Source organism: Sapajus apella, unplaced genomic scaffold (assembly GCF_009761245.1).
Source record: "Sapajus apella isolate SASKATOON/1434 unplaced genomic scaffold, GSC_monkey_1.0 scaffold86, whole genome shotgun sequence".
In the NCBI taxonomy this organism is placed as follows: domain Eukaryota; kingdom Metazoa; phylum Chordata; class Mammalia; order Primates; family Cebidae; genus Sapajus; species Sapajus apella.
In genome coordinates, this window is record NW_022437026.1 from 9059785 (window position 1) to 9085655 (window position 25871).

The 25871-nt window shown below is 36.9% G+C and overlaps 1 protein-coding gene across 1 annotated transcript in view; it reads left to right on the plus strand.

Annotated features, from left to right (window-relative positions):
* Positions 1 to 668: 668 nt before the first annotated feature.
* Positions 669 to 25871, plus strand: part of LOC116534109 (pregnancy zone protein-like) — a gene marked incomplete at its 3' end in the record, with an annotated part of 40095 nt that continues 14892 nt past the window's right edge. The window contains exons 1-15 of the mRNA XM_032254216.1: positions 669 to 808; positions 2176 to 2359; positions 3394 to 3547; positions 3693 to 3745; positions 4288 to 4308; positions 4766 to 4934; positions 6778 to 6862; positions 8821 to 8944; positions 11197 to 11311; positions 12928 to 13037; positions 14792 to 14953; positions 15532 to 15759; positions 16977 to 17040; positions 22455 to 22597; positions 25633 to 25782. Of these exons, the coding sequence (XP_032110107.1) occupies positions 726 to 808; positions 2176 to 2359; positions 3394 to 3547; positions 3693 to 3745; positions 4288 to 4308; positions 4766 to 4934; positions 6778 to 6862; positions 8821 to 8944; positions 11197 to 11311; positions 12928 to 13037; positions 14792 to 14953; positions 15532 to 15759; positions 16977 to 17040; positions 22455 to 22597; positions 25633 to 25782 (1845 nt within the window). The remainder of the gene's footprint in view (positions 809 to 2175; positions 2360 to 3393; positions 3548 to 3692; positions 3746 to 4287; positions 4309 to 4765; positions 4935 to 6777; positions 6863 to 8820; positions 8945 to 11196; positions 11312 to 12927; positions 13038 to 14791; positions 14954 to 15531; positions 15760 to 16976; positions 17041 to 22454; positions 22598 to 25632; positions 25783 to 25871) is intronic.

Consider the following 25871-nt stretch of genomic DNA (forward strand, 5'->3'; position numbering starts at 1 on the left):
ACGGTAGTAGGCCAAAAAAAAAAAAAAAAAATCACTGCAGTATTTACATTTCATTGGATACATTTTAAAAGTGATATTACCCTTTTATTTTTTAAATGTCAGTATTGTACTACACTTTTTTATCATCTTGCTAATGGTTAAAAATTTTTGATGTCAAGTATATGTAAGATATTACATATACATTTATTAAAAGAATCTTAATACATTTATTAAAATAATTTTAATAAAATTCTTTTAAGGAATACAAGGAAAATGTTTGAAGATCACAAGAGTATAGAGGCCTTAGCTGACAGTGTTGAGAAATTATTGTTTTTGCCCTGTAATGTCAAATATTTCAAATGTATCATCTAAAATTTTTAATTAAAAATTAAGATGTTAAAATTTTGATAATTCTTGAGATTTATTCGTCTATTCCAGAAATTCAAACTATGAAAATATTTTAAAATCTGATTAATGACCTGAGCTAGCGGTAGCCTCAAATGACTATTTTTTAGGAATTTAGAAAATTTGGGAAAGTAAATAAAATAATAGATATGGTCATAAAAATTATCTGGAATTGATTTTTTTTATACTGGAAGTAGTTAATGTGTTACAAAAATAAATGATTGGCAGTTTACTTTCACTGCCCATCTGGTAAAATAAAAACCAGCGAGTTGGAATAAGAACATGGTTCAAAGACTTGAGAGCCCATAATCCCATTCTTCTGCCCTCTTCCCCGCAGCACCATGACAGGAAATCAACTGCCCCAGCCGGTATTGATCCTGCTCTTGCTGCTCCTTCCCAGTGATGCTTCAGCTGCTGCAGAACCGTAAGCACTATTTCCAGAAAATTATATTGTCCTCCTTTTTTCCCACTGCATTTTCTCTTTGATCTGTATTTCCTAATTCCCTACACAATTTTCTGCTGTCAAAAGGGCTAGGAAGAATCAGTAAGTCATTACTGCTCATGTGGAAAGAGACATCCACCAATTTCAGGAAACTCACAGACATAGGTCAGTAACATCTATGAAACATTTACCAAAAAAGAAAACAGAATTCCTACCCAAAAAGGGATACATTGTTTATTGATTCATGAAATGGATTTCATGTTGTTAACAGTTGTGAAATGACTCCGTAACTCTGTTCCTCAAGTCAAGCATTGCCAGGATGAATGCATGATCTACAGACAAGCTAGGATTTGTGTGGCAGTTCACTCAATCCTTGGCACACCGTTAGGAGCTGGCATTAGGTCTTGGAAATCTACAGTTTAACAAAAGTCAGAAGCTGCTCTCAGCACCTCACAGTATGGAAAAGTAGAGAGATGGTGCACAGAGAATGAACTCTAGAACAAAAACAGAAGCAGGCATTGCAGGGTTCTGACAGACTACTTCCAAAGAAACCTCACTCTTCATGAGGCCTGATGTGAGAGAGAGGGCTTCACCAAATTCTGCACAGAGAAAGTCACTTTTGAGATAAGTCCAATAAAGCACATAGAAGTTTTCCGGGTAGACAGGGACACTCAAGAAGAGAGAGAAGAGTGTGCACACGTACGGCATCCCAGGGTGTAGTCTGTTTGGGTGACTGTGAGAGGCAATAGGTGACAGGAGAGTCATATTTTCTTCCAAGTGTGTATGGCAACATATCTGGTGGTTAGCCCAGCCCAGCATGCCTTGTCTCCATCACCAAAGGGCTAAAGAAAGAAAAGATATGGCTACTCCCAAAGTTGTAGAGATAAGCAATTCAGCTTCTCCCAATGTATTAAACGTATTTTTTTTTTTTGTAGTTTCCTGGAACAAAGACATTTGTAGTATCATCCATGCCAAACCCCAGACCACATGCAGAGAGGTTCTTAATGCTTTCAATGATGATTTGTTGATTAATTCATATCTTAAAATTTTGAAATTTGTATTCAAAATATATAATGACTCATGGATTACTTACCCATGGCTATCGACAGGATTTCTAATATTATGTGGGGTGAATATTTCCACAACAGAAGAGAAGCATATCTAGGGGTTAATTTGGGGTTTTCTCAGTTCCTCAGATCTTTTGGGTTGGCCTTTGGAGAATACAGTCCTGCTGGAACACGTCCCTGTTCCCTGACTGGTGACAAAAGCAACGATTATCTAGAATATGGTCATAATAATGATGTCTTTTTGACCCCTCCATAGTTAATCTGGACCTCTCTCCTCCACAGGCAGTACCTACTGCTGGTCCCATCCCACCTCTACAGTGGAGTTCCTGAACAGGCCTGTGTTGTCCTTAATCACCTGAATGAGACGGTGACGCTGAAAGTAACTCTGAAGTATAACACGCAGAGCAGGCCCCTCCTCACAGACCGAGTGACCAGGAGAAGCTCTTTCTACTGCCGTTCCTTCATTGTCAGTACTGCTCCCTGAAATAAGGGAGATGGGTAGAGAAAGGGCATATTCGCTGATACCTTTGTTTGTGATCCTTTGAAAATAAAATTGCATCATGAAGGAAAAATGAGGAATACACAGTGAATCTCAAATCAGATTTTAGGAATGGAAGTTCTACTGAATATGCACACATAACATTTACAGAGTGCCATGAATAAAATGTAACAGTAGTTACAGAAATGATTTAATCTCATCTTAAACTTCTGAGATAAATAATATTCGTGCCAAGACAGACAGAAATGCTGAGATTTACAAAGTCAAATGACTGGCTTATCTAAGATCTCACCAATGGTTGACAGTTGATGTATTGCCCTTTTGACCTCCTACTACTTAAGGTATTGTTTAATTATACATGATTACCACAAATAATAACATATAATTTTTGTTTTTGAGACAGGGTCTCTTTCTGGCACCCAGGCTGGAGTGCAGCGGTGCCATCATGGCTCACTGCAGCCTTGACCTCCCAGGCCCAGGTGATCCTTCCACCTCAGCCTCCTGAGTAGCTGGGACTATAGACATGCACTGCCATGCCTGGATGATTTTTTTTTTGGTAGAGGTGGGAGTCTCACTATGATTCCCAGGCTGGTCTTGAACTCCTGGGCTCAAGCAATCTGCCCACCTTGGCCTCCGGAAGTGCTGCGACTGTAAGCATGAGCCACCATGCTTAGCCAGATAATATATAATGCTTTTGACCTTTGAAAAATAAAATTTAATGATTATTTTAATATCACCATTTTGCTATGAAAGTGCAAGCATCCCATTTCAGTCATAACTGGCTTGAAGAACTAGCTCATTTTATTGCAATATTTTCTCCTTCAATTGTGTTACTGTCATGTTACAACATCATAATAATCTACTTTTAAAACAAGCAGCATAATCCTTGACTTTGTCCCTTACTAATTCTCAGGGATTAACCAGGGAGACAGAAACTCCTAATGGCTGAGAAATTTGGAAGTGAGTCTGGGCAGATTCTTCAGCTCATTTCTGTTTTACAGATTCCAAAATTACCATTTTCCTGGGCAGACATTGCTGTGGAGGTAAAGGGGCCAACTCTGAGTTTCAGAAAGAGGAAACCAATATATGTGACCACGCCAGAGAGCCTAGTCTTTGTCCAGACAGACAAACACATATACAAACCAGGACAAACAGGTATGGGGGATCAAATGAGCAAGCGGACCTTTGGGGAGGGGAGGAGCTTCTTCATTACTTAATTCTGCAGTCCTGGGAATTCAGGGATGCTGTTACTCCCTCAGGCTCCGCTGGGGTATTTCACAGGAAAATATCTCTGTTTCAGTGAAATTCCGTATTGTCTCTGTGGACGTCAATTTCCACCCTGTTGATGAAATGGTGAGTCTCGTAACGATAGGTGAAGGTTGGGGGAAAATGTAAGACCTATTCTTTTGGGAAACTTGAGACCAATAAAAGAGGTACTTTAAACCCACTACGGAAAGATCTCATAAGGGTACCTCTGCTAGAAGAATAAAAGAGGTCAGAAGCAAGGTCCTCCACACAATGCATTCTTAAAATGAATTCAGCATGCAATTGAGGTTGCCCTCTTAAAGATCCCAGTCACTTTCATTGAATAAGGGTGTGAATTTGATTTCCTTCTTACATGAAGATCATCGTGAAATGATAATAAACTTATTATTCAGACCTTTTTATCTCAGTAGGTTTCCTCAAATGTACGTTATTTAACAATAGGAAAGTCATGACTTCTTGAGAGGTTTATGTCCCAAACTAAACATATAACGTGCTGGGACGCAAATGGTATTTCCTCGTTTGGAAACAGAAACTCACTCTCTCTGTCCACACGCTCTGTCAGTGCTGGTGTCATGGCTTCGTCCTTCTGTATTCCACCACGTGCTCATACGCGCTTCTTTTCTTTTCAGTTTCCAGCGGTTTATATTCAGGTAAGCATCATATTGTACATCACAGCTGGAATGAGGCTTCCCTGAAAGTTACATTAAACTGCCTCTCTCCCTTCTCCCCTCCCCATTTCACCAAAGCTAAACAAATACTGTTTTCCCTCTCCACCTTAAATTCTAAGTGGATAAGATATAAATGGAGAAACATTTCTTGAGATGATGCAATTTAGTGACTCGTCCAATATTTCTGACCAACCTAAATATACATAATACCAACAAGAGGCATCAGTGTGGAATGTTATCTGTAATATCTCATAGCTAGTAAACTTATTCACCTTATCTCGGGCTGGAATTCCTATAAACCTATGCTAATACCTTTGAGCCAGTTTACCCACCACCTGTGATATAGCTCCCTATACCATTCTTACCTGTAAAGCTGCCGTTCTACTCAAAGGCATATATTTCCATTGTTTCTATGAACTCATACTATTTTTCTCTATAGGACCCCAAGTGTGACCGAATTTTCCATCGGCAAAATCTCAAATTGGAAATGGGACTCAGCGAACTCTCTTTCCCGCTATCAGTGGAGCCGTTTCTGGGTTCCTACCACATCCTACTGCAGAAACAGTCAGGGAAGACTATAAAGCATTCATTTGAGGTGAATGAATATGGTAAGAATGCTACATGTGTAGGGCATTTATAACATCAGAGTATTTAATGTTAGATAATTTTTACATATATGTAAGAATCAAGGTCTAGCATATGACAGTTGAAAATTAGCCAGCTTTGAAATGTACCTGTCTATTTGCTAAGTGCTTTTTGTGTACTGCCTCATTTAATTCTCGCAATGCCCCTCTGGGGCAGATACACTATTATGCTGTTTTGCAAATGAGCATATCAGCACTGAGAAAGTTAGTAACTTACAAAAATCCAGAGTCATTAAGAGGCAACAAAGATTTGAAGAGATCCCTTTGATCTTTTTTTTCAGTTTATTTTTTTATTGCATTTTAGGTTTTGGGGTACATGTGAAGAACATGCAAGATTGTTGCCTAGGTACACACATGGCAGTGTGATTTGCTGCCTTCCTCCCCATCACCTATATCTGGCATTTCTCCCCATGCTATCTCTCCCCAGCTCCCCACCCCCTTACATACACTATGTACTTGTACCTGTTTTTTGGGGTTTTTTTTTTTTTTTTTTTTGAGACGGACTCCTGCTCATTGCCCATGCTAGAGTGCAATGGCACGATCTCAGCTCACTGCAACCTCTGCCTCCGGGGTTCAAATGACTCTCGTGCTTCAGCCTCCCGAGTAGCTTGGGATTACAGGTTTGTGCCACTATGCCTGGCTAATTTTTTGTGTTTTTAGTAGAGACGGGGTTTCACCATGTTAGCCAGGATGGTCTCCATCTATGGACCTTGTGATCTGCCTGCTTCAGCCTCCCAAAGTGCTGGGATTACAGGCGTGAGTCACCGTGCCTGGCCTGTTTTTTATATTTTATAACTGAAAGTATTTCCTGGGATTATTTTATAGTTGTCTATAACCTACACCTATACTACTGTAATCAACTATGATTCCTAAATCATAGAATTTTGTAATCAACTAAACTGTGGTTCAAATAAGTATAGTAATCAGCTAAACTTTAACACGGTTGATTTAGTTAATACTCAACCATAGTCGATCACTAAGTCAGACATTGAAGCCATCTTATCAGTCATCAGTTATGTGGATTTTGTAATGTAAATTTAATGTTTCATGCCATGGCTGAGAAGTCCTATCACAAAGCATGGTTCTCAAAACTCACCAGAACTGCCATCGGAATCCCAGAATAGGAATATATTATAGGAATAACACCTTACAAAACTGTGAGAGAAGCCAGGAAAGTAAGAGGCCATCAGGAGGATTTGGCAGACGAGAGAAAGTTACTATCCAGTTCTGAAGCATGATTGCGGGTATGTAAATGTGAGCTTGAAAAGGTCTGGGAAGACAGGTACGCTCAGCCGCCCAAGTGGACCAACCACGCAGAGGCGCTGACAGAAGAATCTATGCGAGGTGACTGTCTCTGCGCTCTGCAGAGCTGGCACTTCAGTAGGCTCATAGCCAAGTGTCAGATGGCGGGCCTGCGACCTGTTAGTCAGCAGGGCTAGCATTTGGGAAGAAGAGCTGGGCACAGGGAGGGAAAGAATAAGGCTGTTTTGAAGCCTATTGGTCCCTCTTTACCACATCTAGCTGTGACGATCTTCAGGGACTAATGGGGCTGCTTTCCCTCTCTTTGGGAAATCTTGCACAAATTCAGAGAGAGTAATGTATTATCACCTTAACCAAGTGAACTTAGTACAGATTGCTCACGGTAATGGATGTCACCTCCGTCTCAGTATTGTCCCTGGGCTCCCTCTTGTAGCTGAAGTCATTTCATGTGATCACACTGTAAAGATTCTGTCGTAGCATCTATTACTAAACACTCGCAAGATCTCCTGCCCACTCTCACCATTTTTTTTCTCTTTTATGAAAACAGTTTTGCCTAAATTTGAGGTCCAAGTAAAAATGCCCAAGGTTATTGGTCTTCTAGATGAAGAATTTGTGGTAATCGCCTGTGCCTTGTGAGTTGCATTTTTTCCATCTCATTTCTATTTCCATACCCTATTTGAGGGGAGCTGTTGTCCGTAACAGTCACTAAACTTGGAAGTATTTCGTAGGTGGCCTAAGCTCACAGTAGGGAGCAGGGACGGCTGCAGATGATGTGTCTGCTAATCACAAAATCATTTACTGGACATTTAAAATGTGCCAGACAGTGTTCTAAGTGCCTTGTGCTTACTTACATTTTTTTTTTTTTTTTTGAGACGGAGTTTCACTCTTGTTACCCAGGCTGGAGTGCAATGGCACAATCTCGGCTCACCGCAACCTCCGCGTCCTGGGTTCAGGCAATTCTCCTGCCTCAGCCTCCTGAGTAGCTGGGATTACAGGCATGCGCCACCATGCCCAGCTAATTTTTTGTATTTTTAGTAGAGACGGGGTTTCACCGTGTTGACCAGGATGGTCTCGAACTCTTGACCTCGTGATCCACCCGCCTCGGCCTCCCAAGCTTACTTACATTTTTATTCTGAAGGCAATCCTGTGACATGGGAAGGATTGCTATCCTCACTTTACAATGGGGAAACTACAATAACATTTAAAGAGTAAGAAATTTGCTCACTTTACAGCAGGTAGTAAATGGCAGAGTGGAATTTAAATCCAGTGTTCTGGAACCAGACCCCAAACTCTTCGTCACTATTCTGTATTGCTTCTGCAATTTAAAAAGCAATCTAGCTTTATGAAGCATGTATGTATCCTAGACTCAGTGCTAAACTGAATCTAGTCCATCCAACTAGGGATCTCACGCTCATGCCTTCTGTGTCCTATTATCTCCCTTTCCTTTGTTGCTTCTAATTTCTTAAACTATGGGAAAAGATGGAAAATCATTGGGAGGAAGCTAGGCTCAAGTCCTGGATGCACATGACAGAGTTAAAAATACGTATTGTAGTTATTTCTTCCTTCGATTGCCGTTTACTGCCTTTTAGTTCACCACAGCATCCTCTACACACAAGAGAGAAATGTCCCCTCTTCCTTTTGGGAGGAGTGTGAACAACATGCTTTCATCCTTCTCACTACACTCAGTGCTTTAAATTTTTTCACCAGAGGGAAAGCCTTTTGATCCAGATTTAAAGAGTTCAAGAGTAACTGAAATTTAGTAGATGATTTACTTATTGGAATTCAGGGAAAAAACTATACAAAGGGGAAGCTTGGGGAACTGACCCTAAACCTTATCTGCCCCACCATTTGGGCTAAGGCAATAGTTTCAAACATCAATATTCATCAGAATCTATGGGTGCGGGTGTGTGCTTACTTAAAATGCAGATTCCATGGCCCCATGTCCAAAGATTCCAGTTATACATCTGAGGAAAGTCTCAGAAATCTGCATGTCAGCACATATCCCAGATCATTGCGATGCTGGTGATCCACAAAACATGCTTTGAGAAACAACAAGTTAGTTATGGCTTTGTGTCATATTCATCGATCATATTAGGCAGAATTAAACTGATTCATTATGATATAACATTTTTGTTTTATAGCTACTGCTTTTCCATCCAACTTCTCATTTACCCTCTTAAAGTACTTATAAACCAAGGAGAACTCAGAAATATACTATCTACATATTCTTAATATGTTGCCCTAAAACAGTGTCGGAGGTGTTGTCAAAGCTGGAATCAGGATCGAGATAGTCCGACAGCAGAGAGAGCGGGAAATAGGACCATCTTATAGTAAAACCGCCACTTACAGGGAAGAAAGATCTGAGAAAAACTAAATTGGGGCTGTTTCAGAAAGATAACTTCCAGTACTTTTTCTTAGAGTTATAGACAATTAAGACACAGTCTCTCAGAATAAGTGTTTATAAAATGCAAATAATATGGGAGGCAATACAATTGCTTAAGGTGGATGTATGAACGCATCAAATCAGGTGAAGAAACATCTGTATTATTTGTATTAAATAGCTTTTTGCGTGACCACCTTATTGTTATAGGTACACATACGGAGAGCCTGTCCCTGGTCTGGTGACACTTAGTGTATGCAGAAAATATTTATCACTCCAACGCACCTGCAACAGTAACTATTCATGTGATATCTGTGAAGAATTCAGTCCACAGGTATGTGGAAACCGCTCTCCTCGGGACACTAATACCAAGGTTTTCTCTTCTCGTGGATGACAGTAGTGCATACAATACAACAGAGAATTTGAAATACCCATCAGGCAAAATGGAGGAGTAGGGGAAAACTCTAAGATTGTCTGGCAGTGTTAGGGGCTTCCTTGAGGGCTAGGCTCAGGGGTGCAGAGTGGTATTTATTTGGTCAGTTTGGTAATTTCCTTCCAACAGCAGTCAAAATGCCAGACATAAGGGCACAGAAGGATATGGAAGGATCCAAAGTTGGCTTTTATCAAACAGATAACAGAAAAATATCTGTGGCAGGTGTTAAGAATTTGGCTAGTGGGAGAATCAAATGGCAATGCCGTGGAATGTAAACCGCACTGGAGGAGTGAGTGTTAAACCAGTACAGGCTTAAGGCTGAAGAGAGGAAGACTTGGATGGACAATAGATCGCAGGCCCCATGCATATAAGGAAGAAGTGAAATAAGAACAATTAAGGGAAACAGCTGAAAGTAGAATGTGATGTATTTTTATAAGGGACAAAAATTACTGATTTCAGAGGCAGAATGTGTAAAAGTCCAGGGTGTGTCAGTATGCACAGACACCGGAAGGGTGATGCAGGGCAGGCAAGCCCCCAAATGGGGGTTTAGCCCAAGAGGGTTCTTTCCTTCACCCAGGAAAGAGTTCAAGGGCAAGCCAGAGGTGTTAGAGACAAAAACTTTTATTGAAGCGGCAGTGCACGGCAGCAGCAGAGGTACTGCCCCTTGCAGGCCAGGGCCACCCCATCAGCAGTGGGCCCAAAGCAGCAGCTCAAAGGGAGTACTGCAGTCATATTTATACTCACTTTTAGTTACATGGAAATTAAGAGGCACATTGTGCAGAAGTTTCCAGGAAAAAGGTGGTAACTTCCGGGGTGTCATGCCGTTGCCATGGAAAAGTGCGTGACCTCTGTGTGTTGCCATGGCAACGGTAATCTGACGTGGCACACTGATGGGCATGTCTTATGGAAAGCAGCCTCCCCTGCATCCCCGTTTTAGTGAGTTCTCAATTTGGTCCAGTGTGTGAGACCCACTTCCAAAGCTGAGTCTCACCTCTTACGTCAAGGGTATGGAAAAGAACGTTATCAAAGCTGCAGAGAGCAAATGAATGAGAGGCCAGAGTAACCAATATAATAATGAACACCAGGGCAGATACTGATAAACAAGATCCATGGGAGGAATCTAGCTGCCCAAATCTGTAATGTATCAGGGAGACTAGGATTAACTTCTATTTTCAAGTGCGTCATGACATCTATATAAAAATAAATTAAATATGATTATATTTTATTATGCAATAAAGACTTTCCTATAAAAACATTTAAATGAAAACAAATCTTTATTAAAACATGTACCCCAATGTTTACTTTGAAAGCTTGTTTATGGCAAGGATTCATCTATTTATTAAATGTATATCTTCCTGTTAATATCCTAGATATTGAGAATATACAGTTAAGAACATAACAATCCTTGCTGGGTGCAGTGGCCTACACCTGTAATCCCAGCACTTTCAGAGGCTGAGGTGGGAAGACTGCTTGAGCCCAGGAGTTTGGGACCAGCCTGTGTAATATAGTGAGGCCCCCCTGCCTCTATAAAAAGTTAAAAATCAGCCAGGTGTGGTGGCACGTACCTGTTGTTCCAATTACTCGGGAGGCTGACGTAGGAGGATCCCTTGAGCCCAGGAGGTTGAGGCTGCAGCAAACCGTGATCATGTCCACTGCACTCTAACCTGGGTGACAGGGTGAGACTCTGTCTCAAACAAACAAAAAATCCAAACATAGCAATCCTTAGTCAATATTTAGGTAATGGTGGTTACGAACGCCTTCTCAGAATATGTTATGTCTGAGTTTTGAGGAGCCTAACTGTTGGCTAAAGTAAGAATGGGAGAAAGAAACTTATCATTTGTGGAACAGCATATGCAAGAAGGTAGAATTACGAAATATCACGGCACGTTTGGAAACTCTAGGAAGTTTAATATGGCAGAAATGGGATCAGTTTTCAGAGGAGAGGGGAGAAGCCAAAGGTTGATAATGAGTAAATCAATGATGGTTGAAGAACCATTATGTCATTCTTGGGCTGGGAAAAGATAAGCACCAAAAGGATAGTCAGAACATTTGTTACATTTATTTGTATGACTATGAAAAATTCTCATAAATTGACACCTAACTTTTTAAGTAGCAAATTGGAAGACCGAAGAATTCTCTTCCTCTCTCTTCAGGCAAACAGTGAAGGATGTTTCACACAACTCATAAAAACTGAAGTATTTCAGCTGAAACAAACAGGGTATGACATGAAAATAGAAGTGGAAGCCAAGGTCAAAGAGGAGGGAACTGGTTTGTATTATTTTTAAATATTTATTAATGTGATACCCATTTATCAAACTTTCATTTCATGTAAAGCACTTTATAGTTTCTGGAGGTTATGAAAATAACATGGTGCCTGCCTTCAAGGAATTATGCATCTAAACACAGAAATTAAGTGTGTGTGTGTGCACACATAGCCACAATAAGATTTCTGCAAGAAATGCAAAATTGAGGGCCAAGTGAATATGAAGAGCGGTAATTAATTCTAGTATACCTTCTAGATCCCAAAGAAAACCTTATAGATAAAATAGCATTTCAGCTGATTTATATAGGTAGGTAATATTTTGAAAGATTAATGATGGACAGGGAAAATGTGATAAGCATCAAAAGCTGTGTTTGATCTCAGAAGAATCTGAAAATGTAGGCTGGTGCTAAGGTGTGAAGAAAAGCAAATCATACACTAAAGAGTTTAAATTTATTCTGAAAAGCTTAGATATCTTTCAATGTATTTGAGAAGAATAATCTGAATAAATTGATGTTCTTAAAAAGTAAGTCTAGCAGACCTGAAGAGGATAGACTAGATGAAAAAATGCGCTACAATGTGGTACGTCAGAAGATTAGTAAAGGTGGCCCCAAAGATTCTAAATTCGGGGCCTGGGAAATGGAAATGCCGTTAACCAGAATAATGAGTTGATGAAAAAGAACTATTGTGATGAGACGTGTTAAAGATAACTAACTGTAATTTGGAATATCAAAATGCAAGGGTATGTATTTAGCTGATAATTTTAAAAGAGGGCCAGAGTTAAATTAAGACCAGAGGTGTAAATCTAAATCCATTCTCATTGTGTCTATGTCTTCTTAAGAGTAAGTGCAAATATTCTGAAAGTGAGCTCATTTAGCATTGCTAAATTTAGGATAGAGACAGGACAAAGAGGTATCCAAGGAAGAAACAACTGAATTTCCGAGATAGAAATTAACAAATAAATCAGAATAATTAAATAAGAATCATAGAGCTGAGGCAAAAAAAAAAAGGATAATTTTTTAGAAGCCACTGGAAGGAAGAGTTTCAGTGATACTTAGTGTGGAGTACTACTGAGAGTTCATCCGTGGTGAAGTCTGAGATGAGAATTCAATATGCAGGGCAAGTAAGGGATCTTTTAAGAGTTTGATGGCACTGTGTTTTTGATGAGAACAAAATGCAGAGTATACATCATGGAATGGAAAAGTACCAGATGTCCACCATCCTTTGGATAGGTGATGCAGTGAAATGACAGGTCTTTCTGGAAACAAAGTTTGTATTAGAAATTTAAGCACATTTTAGACCAGTGTGATTGTGAAGAATCCAACCATGTACAGAAAGTTGTGGAGGGAGAGCAGGGATGTGAGAGAGGGGGAAACCAAGATGGAACAAGATCATAGAGGAGATGAGAAAATCAGTAACGTGGGTGGAAAACCAGAGGAATGAGGGATTATGGGTACCAATACTGTTTCATGTGCAGGTGAGGCTAATGTCAGGTTGCTATTCAAATAGCTTGTAAGTGTGGGAAACTCTGAGAAGAATAAAGAAAAGAGAAAGTGGATGGTATTTTGCTCTTCACCAAAGAGTTTTTAATACACAGAATGGTTCAACTTCATTTCTCTTTCAGGGCTGGAATTAACTGGGTATGGATCATGTAGAATCACAAATAACTTAAGCACACTGAAATTTACTAAAGCAAATTCAAAGTACAGACATGGACTCCCCTGGTATGGGCAGGTAAAAAAAGTATTTTTAACATGATCACAGTTTGGGGCACGAGGTTTTTAAGAAAATAAGTTTTAAATCACAAAATCAAAATTTACTTTAAAAAATAATATTTCAAATAGAAAAAAGTACACAAATTATAATTTTAAAAGCAAATATAATTGCAAAATTCAGAATAACAAAGCATGTTTTATTAACTTCCTCACATACCTGTGTTATACATTTGTGTAGTTCAGCTGCATACTCTTTGATTGTCTCTTTATAAACAATGATTTTATAACATGATTTTTACAGGAAGAATTCAAACACATTCACCTAGATGATTGAATGTTTTATTACTGGTACTTTTTAAAGCAGTTTTCATTTTAAACTTTAAAACAGATCTCAATATTGATACATTTTAGAGCCAATAATTTAGTAAACTATCAATTTTCTTTCATATAAGAGATGTAAGATTTCTAGGTATTTTAAGTTATCTTTTGTAATAACTAATCTTTGAATTAACAATTCATGAGCAAATGCTTCAGGTTATATTTTGAATTGTATATCTGATATTTTATATTGGATTTTATATTTTCTTCATTTATCCTAGTATTTCATATCAAATTATCAAGAAATTAATAAGTATACAGATATAGATTCGTATAGCCATTTCAGGTAGAGAGAAGATCATGAGAAGAACTGATTACTTGAAGGATGAGTATGACATGGCCAGAAATGTCAGATAAAAGGGAGAATGCCAAAGGCTCTAGGTGTGAAACAGTTTTTCAAGAGCAAAGAACTAAAAAGCAGCCAGTGTAATGACCGCTAAGGTTAAAAACATGACCAAATTGACTGAATAACTGCAGGCAAGCAAGAACAGTTATTAAGGCCTTTTAAGATTGGTAAGAATTTTGGATTGAGAAGTGACTGATGGTTTTAAGAAAGACAGTAACATGATCAGGTTAGCTCAGGCTGTATAGAATGGTTCAGACAAGAATGAAGCAGAAATAGAAAGCCACTGGAAACCAGATGGGAAAAAATATTGTGGTTTAACTAGAATGATAGGAACAGATTTGGAGAGAGGTAGATAGAGTTAACATGTATCGATGGGAGATGTGGAGAAGAGATAGCACTTGACAATGAGTCGGAAATAAGCAGTGAAGGAGGAAAATGACTCATTAAAAAAACCTAACTCCTCAGTATTCCTGCATCAATTATCCAACAGATGGATGAACCATATACTGAAAGAGAGAACACTGGAGATGGAGAAAGTTTGAGATGATAGTATGATGATCCCACTTTTGGATATTCTCAATTTGAGTGCCCATGAGCTATCCAAGAAAACGATTCAAGATTTTGAGATCTATCACATAACAGGATGATTATAGTCAGCAATAATATGTTGTATATTTCAAGATAATAAATAAATTACAAATGTCTCATTTGAAAAAATGATGTGAGGTGATATATATTAGTCTATTTAATCATTCCACATTGTATATATATATATCAAACCATCACATCGTGCCCCAGAAATGTATATAATTATGATTTGTGAATTTAGAATAATAATAGAAAATAAACTGCCATTTATCTTTCAAAATAATTTTTAAGAAGTAGAATTAAAAAGAAAAACCAAAGTATACAGCTCAGAAAACAAGTTTTGTTTTCAGATTCTAAGACTGCTGGTAAATAACAGGGAGTGACCTGGAGGTAAACGTGATGGAGTGGAAGACGTTATTGCCATATGACACTTTAACCAGCTATGACTTTTATATTTCTAGGTTCTTCTAGTCAATGAAAAGCATCAGCCAATCCCCAACAAAACTATATTTGTTAGTGTGGAGGAAGCTGGATACCATTCTCGTGCAACTACTGATGAGCATGGTTTAGTGAACATTTCCCTTGACACCACCAACTGCACATCACCCTTTATTACAGTTTCAGTAAGTGGAAAGGGGCATCTGGGATCAAACAGAGATGACTGTGGTTAGAATTAAAGATATTTGAGAAGCATATGAACTTCGGGAATTTTTTTTAAAAAGTGATAACGAGTAAAACGTAAATTAAGCCATGTGGAGACCTAAATGATAAAAAACAGAAAATCTGTCAGAAATCTTTTACTTGTATGTAAACTCTCTTGACAATATGATTTAGCTTCAAGAGACATTGAATATATCATCTTGGTATTCCTTTGAAAAATTGAATATTTTTATGATTCTAGTACAAGTTAGATCTTGCTTGGTTTCTTTGGCATACTACTATTTTCGTTTTGAGTTGAATGTTTAAATGTTCTCCTTATGCACGTTGCAACCATAGGGTGCTAAGAAAAAGTAATTGACCTTGTTTGTGAATGAATAACATCTACTAAATCAGTATAGCATAAGCTTAAATGATCTCAAGGGGAAGCAGTTTATAGATTACGCTGCATTTGAGAAAGCAGCTTCTGATATGGCTTTATTATATCGCTTTGTGTGTGTGTGTGTGTGTGTAAAACATTTATATTTATTCTTTCTTCCATTAGGTCAAATACAAAGATAATGACAAACGTTTCGATAACCAGTGGGTTCAAGAATTTCATACACAAACACACTTTGTTGCAAAGCATTTTGTTTCCCCAAGCAACAGTTATATTCACCTTAAACCTATTATGGGTACTTTGGCCTGTGGACAAACCCAGGAGATTCAAGCACATTACCTCCTGAATAAACAGATTCTCAAGGATGAAAAAGAACTCACCTTCTACTATTTGGTAAGACTAAGAGCCACTGTAACTCTTTCTGACTGCGTAGACTCCAAAATTGCTGGGTTTCTGTCTAAGTGATGTCATTTACAAGATATCAATAATACATTTTTTGTTGTTTTATGCTTGAAGAGAAGTTACTTCCTAACAAGTCTGAATACTTTGATATCTCCTCTACGCTCTGGTCACCACTGAAACTTTCAGAATTTTTCCTTCCATAGTCCCAATGGCAACTCATTGAGCAGGAGAGGAAAGAGCCGAGGATAAAATAATTTTAGTCCAACAGAAAAATTTTTCTTAGAACTCAGTAGATAAATAACCAAAGGCTGGGAACCATGAATGAATTCAAAAGGAAACAAAACTTATAAACAAGTTTCTGGAAAAATATTCAATTCTAATTATTTTGCAAAGCTCATGACTGGTGTGATTGCAGGGAAAAGGTATATTAGCAGGCAGACTATAAGTTGGAGTGATACGTTTGAGGCCAATATTCCTATGAATGCCCCAAAATTTAAAATGTCCAAAGCTAAAACTTAACTAAGTCATTTTAAGAAGAAAAAGTTAAATATAGGAAATTCTGTATAAGAGGATTAATTATCAATAACATTTTCTTAATTCCATGAAAAATAGAAAAATTAACAATAAATTTGAATTTTCTAGGTTTATTGTTTCCTAGATATATGACCTTGGATAGTTTACTAATTTCATCTGGAAAGAGAAATGTCAGTCATCTCAACTTAGTCCTGTAGATAATATTAATACCTACTTCATGGAATTATAGTGTAAATTAAACAAATTAATATTAAATTACTTAAGTTCCTGGCATATAGAAAATGCTCAATACATTTAGTTTTTTAAAAATAGAGGCAATTATAGAGAATATTTATGTATACTTTATGTCTGCCTTCACTATGTATTTGCATAAGGTAGATGTTTGAAATGTTTGTTAAAAAACTGCATAAATTTTGTTTACATATTTACATATAATACATTTATTAGGAGTGAAAAACTTTAAATAGTAAGACATTATAAAATTATATATTTTTTATTTAAAGTAGGTGAAGACACATAAATGAAGATATTGAAAAGGAAGTTTAGTGAGCAAAATAGGTTGGGGTAATAAAATTATGGTTCACCAATATATCATGACTGTTTTAAAGTTAGGTTAAAATGTTTATTGTTAAATTGTTTAAAACAATAATGAACATATTTGCCTCTGTCTTCAGATCAAAGCAAGAGGAATCATCGTCCAATCAGGAAGCCATGTGTTATCCACTGAGCAAGGAAACAGTAAGTATTTTTGATATTTCATTTTTCTTTCCTCTATCACCTTGTCAAATTCTGAACAAGTTAGCAATCTGGGGCATTTTCACATTAGAAGAAACAGTCATCAACCTCTTCATCCAAAGATGAAGAAGCTGATGTAATAGGATGACATACTGGGTTCGCTTTAGCCCAATTAAGATTTTTTCTTCTTTTATAGCATTCCTACATTTTAAATTGTATTCCTGAACTAATATATATTCATTTTATAATTAAATGTCTTTAAAAGGCAGAAAATAACTGAAAAACTATGGAAAATAACCACAGGATAAGTTTACTTCTTATGCTTGTATATTCATTTCCCATTACTACTGTAACTGATTATCACACATTTATAGGCTTAAAACAATACTTCTAGTTCTTCATTTTAGTGTCTTAAAACTCACTTCTATCTTCTAGTTCTGGAGGTCAGAAGTCTCACTAGGCTAAACTCAAGGTGTCACGACTGCGTTCCTGCTGGAGCTTGATGAGAGACTGTTCTTGCCTTTTCCAGCTTCTAAAAACCTCTTGCATTCTTTGGCTTGTGATTCCCTTCTTTATCTTCAAAATCAGCTGCATACCATCTTCAAATCTCTCTCACCTTCCTGTCTTCCTCCTAGAAAGGCCCTTGTGATTACATTGGGCTCATCTGGATAATCCAGACTAACCTTCACACCTCAAGATCCTTAATTTAATCATTTCTGCAAAGGCCCTTTTGCCATATAAAGTAACAAATGCACACGTTTTGGGAATTGAATATCTTCAGGGGCCATTATTCTATTTACCACTATCTTCTGATTGGCCAGAGATTCACATTCATCCCTCCTGCAAAGTACATTCGCTCTATCCATCATCCCTAGAAGCCTCAATCCATTACACCATTAACACAAGATTAAAAGCTCACAGTCTCATCAGCTCAAAAGATCCAAATCTCATCATGTCAATCATCTAAATTAGGTGTTAATGAGGCCCTGGACATAATCCATCAAAGGGCAAAAAGAGTCATTAGTCTCAAGAAGTGATGAAATCTGGCTGGGAAAACAACATAGTTTCAACACCTGGGAATAATCCTCTTTCGTTCATGTCTCTATCCTCTGGGCTCCAGGATCCACTTTTGGAATCATTCACCCTTTTTCATGAAGAACGTGTTTGCAGCTGAATTGTTTTATCAAACCTTGTTTCCTGCTTGCATAATATGAGAGGACACTCTTCTTTTATTCTGTGCTCTCTCTGTCCCTTTTAGCTGAAGCTGACAGTGTTTCTGTTAGTATAAATTTTTCAAGAACCAGGTAGCTCTCCTGTGTGTCACAGAGAATTCTTCTGTTAAACAAAAAGCTTCTTCTATCTCCCATTTTGGCTTTTGCTGAGATGAGTAAGAGTATCTAAGAGTCATGCACTTAATATTTTCAAATAGCCCTATTCTGTGACTAAATTACTCTGACATTTTTGTTTTTCTGCAAAGCAAATCTTTAGCAAACAATTGTCCAGTCACACCATAGCTTTTTTTTTCTAGAGCACAATTTCCTGACAGTGAATGTCTTAATTTTACTGATTGTAGATAAGCTGAGAAATTTTCAAATTATCAAGTCCTAGTTCGTTTTTGATGACTAATTCCTCATTCAATTTAAGTTTTTTCTTTCCAGTTTTATTATAAACAGGAAGAAGGAGTCAGACTAACCCTTTAACACTTTTCTTTAAAAGCTTCTCCCTAAATATCTAAATTCATTAACATTTGGTATTTCTTTTTCTTAAATATTTTGTTGACTTTACCAGTGAAGCCATCTGGACATAGAATTTTCTTTGTGAGAAAGCTTTAAATACAAATTTATTTTCTTTAATTAAGTACAATTTAAGCTTACTGCTACTTTAGTAAATTTTTGGTTGTATATGTCATTTAAAATCTTGTCTATTTTTCTAAACTGTTTAATTCATTGACATAAAATGAATTAAACAGTTTATAAAGGTCCATAACATTCTTTTATAGCTTTAAAATATCTGTAATTTCTACAGTGACAGCACCACTTTTACTCAAGATACTTATAATTTATGTCTTTTCTTGATCAGTTTGGCTAGAAGCTTCTCAATTGTAATTTCAAACAGCTAGTTTTTGGTTTAATTGATTTTCTTTCTTTTTTTATTTTTGTGTCAGTGGTATTCACTGATCTTTATCAATTAAAGATTGATTTTAATTTAGTCTTTTTATACTTTCTTCATGAGGATGCTGGGGTCGTTGATTGAGAACTTTCTTCTTTTCTAATACTAGTGTTTAGTGTTACACATTTTTCTGTTAATAATGCTTTGGTTGCATCCCATAACATTTACAAGTGATACTTTAATTTTGAATCAATTTAAAACATTTTCTACTTCCCTTTTTGATTTCTTCTTCGGACTATGAATTATTCAGAAGTGTGTTATTTAGTTTCTAAATGGGAGACATTTTAGAGATCTTTCTGTTACTGATTTCTGATTTAATGCCATTATGATTGTAACTTTACTTCTTTTAAATTTATGGAGACATTTTATAGCTCAGAAAATACGGTCTATCTTGGTAAATGTTAGAATATGTATTCTGCTGCTGTTAAGTGTTCTCTGAATGTCACTGAGATCAACTGGGTTAATAGAATTTCTCTTTCTTAGATCACACTTTTCTTCTTTATTTCCTTAAATCATAAATATCTTATTAATTTCTGTTATCTTGGGAAGAATGTTTAACATTTCATAGAAAGATAAGTAAAATTTTTTTTTAACAAAAGTTAAGTACAGCTGGCCTATTTACTTGTTACCTGTTGTCCCCACATTAAATCTCGTAAGGAAATAATAGACTTCTTTTTGTTAGTTTGTTTTAAAATTTAAAACAAAATTGAATATTTGTGAGCTATCATTTGACCGAAGCAACTTTTATTAACAGAGCTCATTTAGAAAGATCAAAACACCCGTACCTTCAGGATCAGTTAATATATCCAGGAAAAAGTGAAGAATATATAAGATTTGGCATATGTTTTATATTTTAACTCTGAAACATTGTTTTTTGTATTAGCACTTGGCACACAGTGAGTAGATAATAAATATTTTTAAGTGAATTCATAAATCAAGGATAAGCTATCTCTTGGTTTACAATTTACCAGAGCCAAATTGTGAAAAAAAATCCATCAGAATCATATCCAAAGGGAGTATACATTCCTGTCGTAATGCATCTCTGTAACAGGAATTTTGGATAACAGTGTTAATAAAGCATGCTCCATGCCCTCCAGATTCCCACAGTCAGATAGAGATAACGAGGTGCTGCCTCTGTTTAAGCACCTAAACACTGACAAGTTATAACAATCCCATTTCTTCTAAATGCTCTTACTAGAAGAGCTAAATAAAATCCTAGAGTTTTCCGTACACTTTATTTTATGTGAAAGTTGATACGTAAAAAAGTATCTCAACTTGCTCAACTTAGTAGAAGCCTACGCCAAGAAGACTCTCCTCTCAGTCACTATGTTTCTCTAGCTCCCCTTTGCCTCTTTATTTAAGTAGTTCAATGCAGCATCAAGCAAAACTTATACCCTAATATCCTGTACATGTTTTCAAATAAAAATTGATTTTTAATTAGTCACCTAACTCAATTATTTACAACTTTTCCTTTAAATAGTCATGTAAAATTTGATTAAAATACCCTTTTAATTAATCATGAATTTAAGTTTGATTTCAAAATATGAATGTTTGTCTGTAATTTTTTTGAGCTCCAGATTAGCCGCTAAATAAATTTCCTGTAACTCTACGTCTAGATGAAAACTTTTTTTTTTTTCATAGACTTTCTCCCAGTCTTTTTGAGCCAACAAGAGGCTTCTAAGGTCATGATAAGGGTGTAAAACCCACACTCTGAATCCCCGCTCACCGTAGGTTCTTCTTAGGTCTATAACATCTCTTAGGCCTCTATTATCTCTTACTGGTTGTTTTCTTTCTGCTTGAAATAAAGCATAAAATTTAAATACAGTCATTCAGATATGAAACATTGACTCTAAATTTCCATTTAATCCTTGATTTTATGTTATTGAACATCATATTGATTTTTTTAGAGCAGGTTAGGTTGTCTCTCATAACATATGAAAAATAAACTGCCTCACAAAGCAGTGTCTTCAAAGTTTGTTTCTGCAGTAGAGTTTAAATCCTGTATGGACTGAATACTGAGGTGGTGGGTGGGGAGAAGTGTCTCTCTCTCTTTTGTGTGTGTGTGTGAGACAGAGTTTCACTCTTGTTGCCCATGCTGGAGTGCAATGGTGCGATCTCAGCTCACCTCAGTGTATGCCTCTTGGGTTCAAGTGCTTCTCCTGCCTCAGCCTCCCACGTAGCTGGGATTACAGGCATGCACCACCACACCCAGCTAATTTTGTATGTTTAGTAGAGGCAAGATTTCACCATGTTGGTTTGGCTGGTCTCAAACTCCTGACCTCAGGTGATCCACCCATCTCAGCCTTCCAAGGTGCTGTGATTACAGGCCTGAGACACCGCATCCGTCCAAAGTGGCTCTCTTTTTAAGAAAAAATATACTTCATTTTATTTAATGACAGCTATGTAAATGGTTGTTTTGACTTTGTCTTTGAGATTGAGGAAACTCAATGAAGATCTTAAGTACTCTAGTGTAATAACCATTTATTGCAGCTTCCTAATAAAATTAACTCCTGCCTATGTCTAACCCTGCTCCAGAATTCCACGTTTATTTGGCTTTCATCTTACTATTTCAGATTTATTTTGACTCTGCTGTTTCTCTGTATTTTCATGAAAGCTGTCTTCAAATCTTTCATATATATAGTAAGGGTACAATTTCTAGAGAATAATTTTATGCTACAAAGATCAAACTTAGAACATTTATGAGAAAACTCAAGGGGAATGTTACATAAACACTATGGAGTTCACACAGAGGACAACCACTAAGACGAACACACAGAATTCTATTCTAAAAATCAAAGGCTCACAAGGCTTTGTATGTGATCTGTATCTGTCTCCCTGCTGTATTATAAGCGGCCTGAAGGAAAAGACTGTGTTGCATTGTTTGTATTGCCCTTACATACACAAGAATTATAACCAAGTGTCTAGACATTCTCTTTCTTCTCTCTTGACTGCTTTCTGAATAATATTTTTAAATTTAGAAATAGAGACATGCATTAAATGTCTTTTTCCTACTTAAGCAGAGGAAATGGACAATTAAACCTATATCTTTAAAGGAAAATGTCATTAGCTCAGCATATATTCATTGAACACTACTTCCCGCACAGTGGCATAAATGCAAGTCTTTTCTTACTTCAGTGTGCTCCAAATGTAAATAAAGTCCGTAGTTGGAAATGCCTTTTTTTAAACAAAAAATTGATAATTCTGTTTCTAATGTGTTATTCTGGACTTCTTCTTTTTAAATTCTCCAGTGGAAGGGGTGTTTTCCTTCTCCTTTCAAGTGGAATCAGTCCTTGCTCCCAGTGCCCATCTGCTTGTTTATACTTTTTTACCTAATGGAGAGATTGTCGCAGACACTGGCAAGTTTGAGGTTGAAAACTGTTTTGCCAACAAGGTGGGTTGTTTTGTTTAAGACTACGTAGTCCTTTTATTCTCCCATTGTGATGTGTGGAAAAGAAAGAAATAAGACAAACAGACATGCAGTGCTCCCAAAGCCTTCCTCCCAACTACCTCTAATGGCAGTGATGTCACACTGAGAAGTCCAGTGCTGACATCTGAAACAGGCAACCCCAAACACAATTTTTAAGTCTCTTGTTTTGTTATAAAATTCATATGGATTTCAAAATCAAGTAATCTATAAACMTTTAATAGTTTTAATKTTTTAATGTTTTGTTAYTAATATTTTTGGATGGGTGTGGTGGCTCATGCCTGTAATCCCAGCACTTTGGGAGGCCAAGGTGGGCAGATCACGAGATCAGGAGTTTGAGTCTAGCCTGGCCAACATGGTGAAACTCCGTCTCTGACGAAAAATACAAAACAATTAGCTGGGCATACTGGCACACACCTGTAATCCCAGCTACTCAGGAGGCTGAGACAGGAGAAAAGCTGAACCTGGGAGGCAGAGGTTGCAGTGAGCCAAGATCACACCACTGCACTCCAGCCTGGGCAACAAAGCAGGACTCCAGCTCCAAAAAATAAAAGTAAATTTAAAAAATAATGATAGCCTAAAATTTTAACATAGGTTCAAATGGCATCTTTTTTATTTAAGGAATTCAAAGCTGCCATGTGAAGCTCTCTGAGATCTAAGTATGCTTTATTCCAACAGAATTTGGTGCTGTTTATCTGATTTTCACTACTCTAGCAGCATAATCATAACATTAGCAATCAGATAAGAGCTGTCTAGTTCAGGTACCTGTTTTCAAATATACCTGGAAGGATGTTTTTTTTTAACATGGGCTTTGTGGAGGTCAAAACAAAATATGTTTATAGCAAGTGAACGTTTCTGCCCTGAGACCTACATTTAGATTATCTTGTTTTTAATATACAGTGAAATAAGAAAAATATACAGTGGATCCTGATGTAAACCTTTAACTCCATTTTACTAAAGAGTGCTATTAAACTTGGACTGTGTGTCCAAGAAGCGTAGCGTCTGTTCTGTTTGGATTTCTGGGTGTTTCATAGCCACTGAGAAGAGACTCCTTCATGCTTGAATACCTTTACTGTTAACGGTGGGTAGTTAGTTGGTTGTTCCGTCTTGGAATGGCCGTGTTACGCTCTGGTTTTCAGCACACTTCATTCATTCTAGCAGTGGAGCCTCTTTCTGGATCAGTATCCTTTTCACACGCTGGAAATTGGAGAAGTATTATAAAATAGAATTGGCAGAAAACTAATTCTCTCCCCAGACTCCAGTCTGAAAAACACTTCTGATTTTGCAAAACATATGATCGTCCCTGTGCAACAGTATAAAACTTCACCAGAGAAGCAGAAGCCCGTGGAGATTATATTCAATTACTTCATGTTAAACACCTTTTAAACCATCATTGATCAGAATTGAAAATCAGCTATAAAAAATAACACGAACAAAGATTCATAAGACGATTCAGAAGAAAGTTGACTACTACGAAAGTTTAAAAAAACAGTAGATGTATTAAAATGACAAATTAAGCACCTAAAAAGTTAGACATCTTGGTGAGACAGTGAGCAAATGAACAGTGCACAGAGGATGTGAGGAAAGACCCCACGTCAGACACGAATCCCTACAAAATGATACATTTAACTTTTAAAAAATCTTTGCTGAGACAGAGAAAATAGTTTTCTATTCAAACTTCATGTACTTATTTCTTCACTTACAAACAACAGATTTAGTGCACACATTAAATATTATGTAATAGTTGGAATTGTTTATTATACCCAACTGGATATGATTATTCATTAAGAATAACATTGGTAATAACTAATTTAATATATCAGGTACAGACGCCTTTGAAATATACCTTACAGTTCTGTTTCGGTTTTCATATCAGTAAAACATTTTCTATGTTCTAAAATGTCCACTTCTTGCTAATAGTGTTTCTAGTTTATTATAATCCCAAATTGCTTGTTCTTTTGACATAGACAGTCACTAACACATTTTAATGAACTGAAATTTTCTAAAAATAAAAACAAGTATATTTCAAAGAGATTCTCTGTAAGCAATGTTTTTGTAATGTTTTGAATTAGAAAGATGAATACTACTGCATCTTGAAGATAAATAATTATTGATTTATTTTTCATATATGTCTTATGATAAGCGATTCCAAACTGCTGTATTAATTCGGCAGACCACAAAGCTGGATTGTCACAGTGAAATTTAGCAACCTAATTTAGCTAAACATTCTGATATTTCATTCCAATACGAATCAGTTTTCAGTCCAAGAATCAAGGAAGTTACCTGATGCTACAACTATATAATCCAGATTCTTCTCAAGAAACGTCTATATCCACAGAAGGAATTAATAGATTCACTCACCAATTAATTTTTTTGACCAAAGCAGAATCAAATCTTTGGGAAAATTCTGTACATTTTCTGTTGTTTTTTATTCACCATTTTTTGAATTGTCTGAACCGATTAACTCTTAGGCTGTATATTAGATATTTAACTTTTTAAATAGACCAGTAAATCCCCAATCATGATGAACAGTCCCACACTGCTTTAGAATTTCATATGGCTGAGACCGCCAACCGGAGGAGATGCCTGTTGGCTGGTCCCATGGGTGGAATGTGATTTTCACATCACTGTGCAAACTACACACAGTCATCCAGTCATCACAAAAACACGGCACAGAGATAGGTCAGTGATAGCAAGGGATGCATCTTTCTTGTATGTGTGTTTTCAGTTCTATTCAGAGTTCTATTTCTATATGATTAAAGTCAATTCATATTTCACCAGTTATACAAGGAATGGAAAACCTGAGTTAACTGGAATCAAATTTCCAGGTTTTCCAGAAACACTGAATTGGTAGTTCCTAAGCTGTTCACCTCTTAATTCTGCTGTGAGATGAATAAAGAGAAAGAAAGTATAGAAAAGCCTACTCTTACTCTGGAGTAGAAGAAGGGCTGCTTACTGTAATAATTATAAAAGTGTCTGCTTTAATCATGTCCTTTTTACAGGTAAATTTGAGATTCTCCTCAGCTGAGAGCCTGCCAGCCTCAGACAACCACCTGAAGGTGACAGCCACCCCCTTCTCCCTCTGTGCCCTCCGTGCTGTAGACCAGAGTGTGCTGCTAATGAAGCCTGAAGCTGAACTCTCACCTCAATCTGTGAGTCCCATTTCAACCTTGGGGATCATGAAATGCTCACATGATAAGATCATTTTTGGAAGTTAGAAGTTCCAAAAATGTTTGCAAAA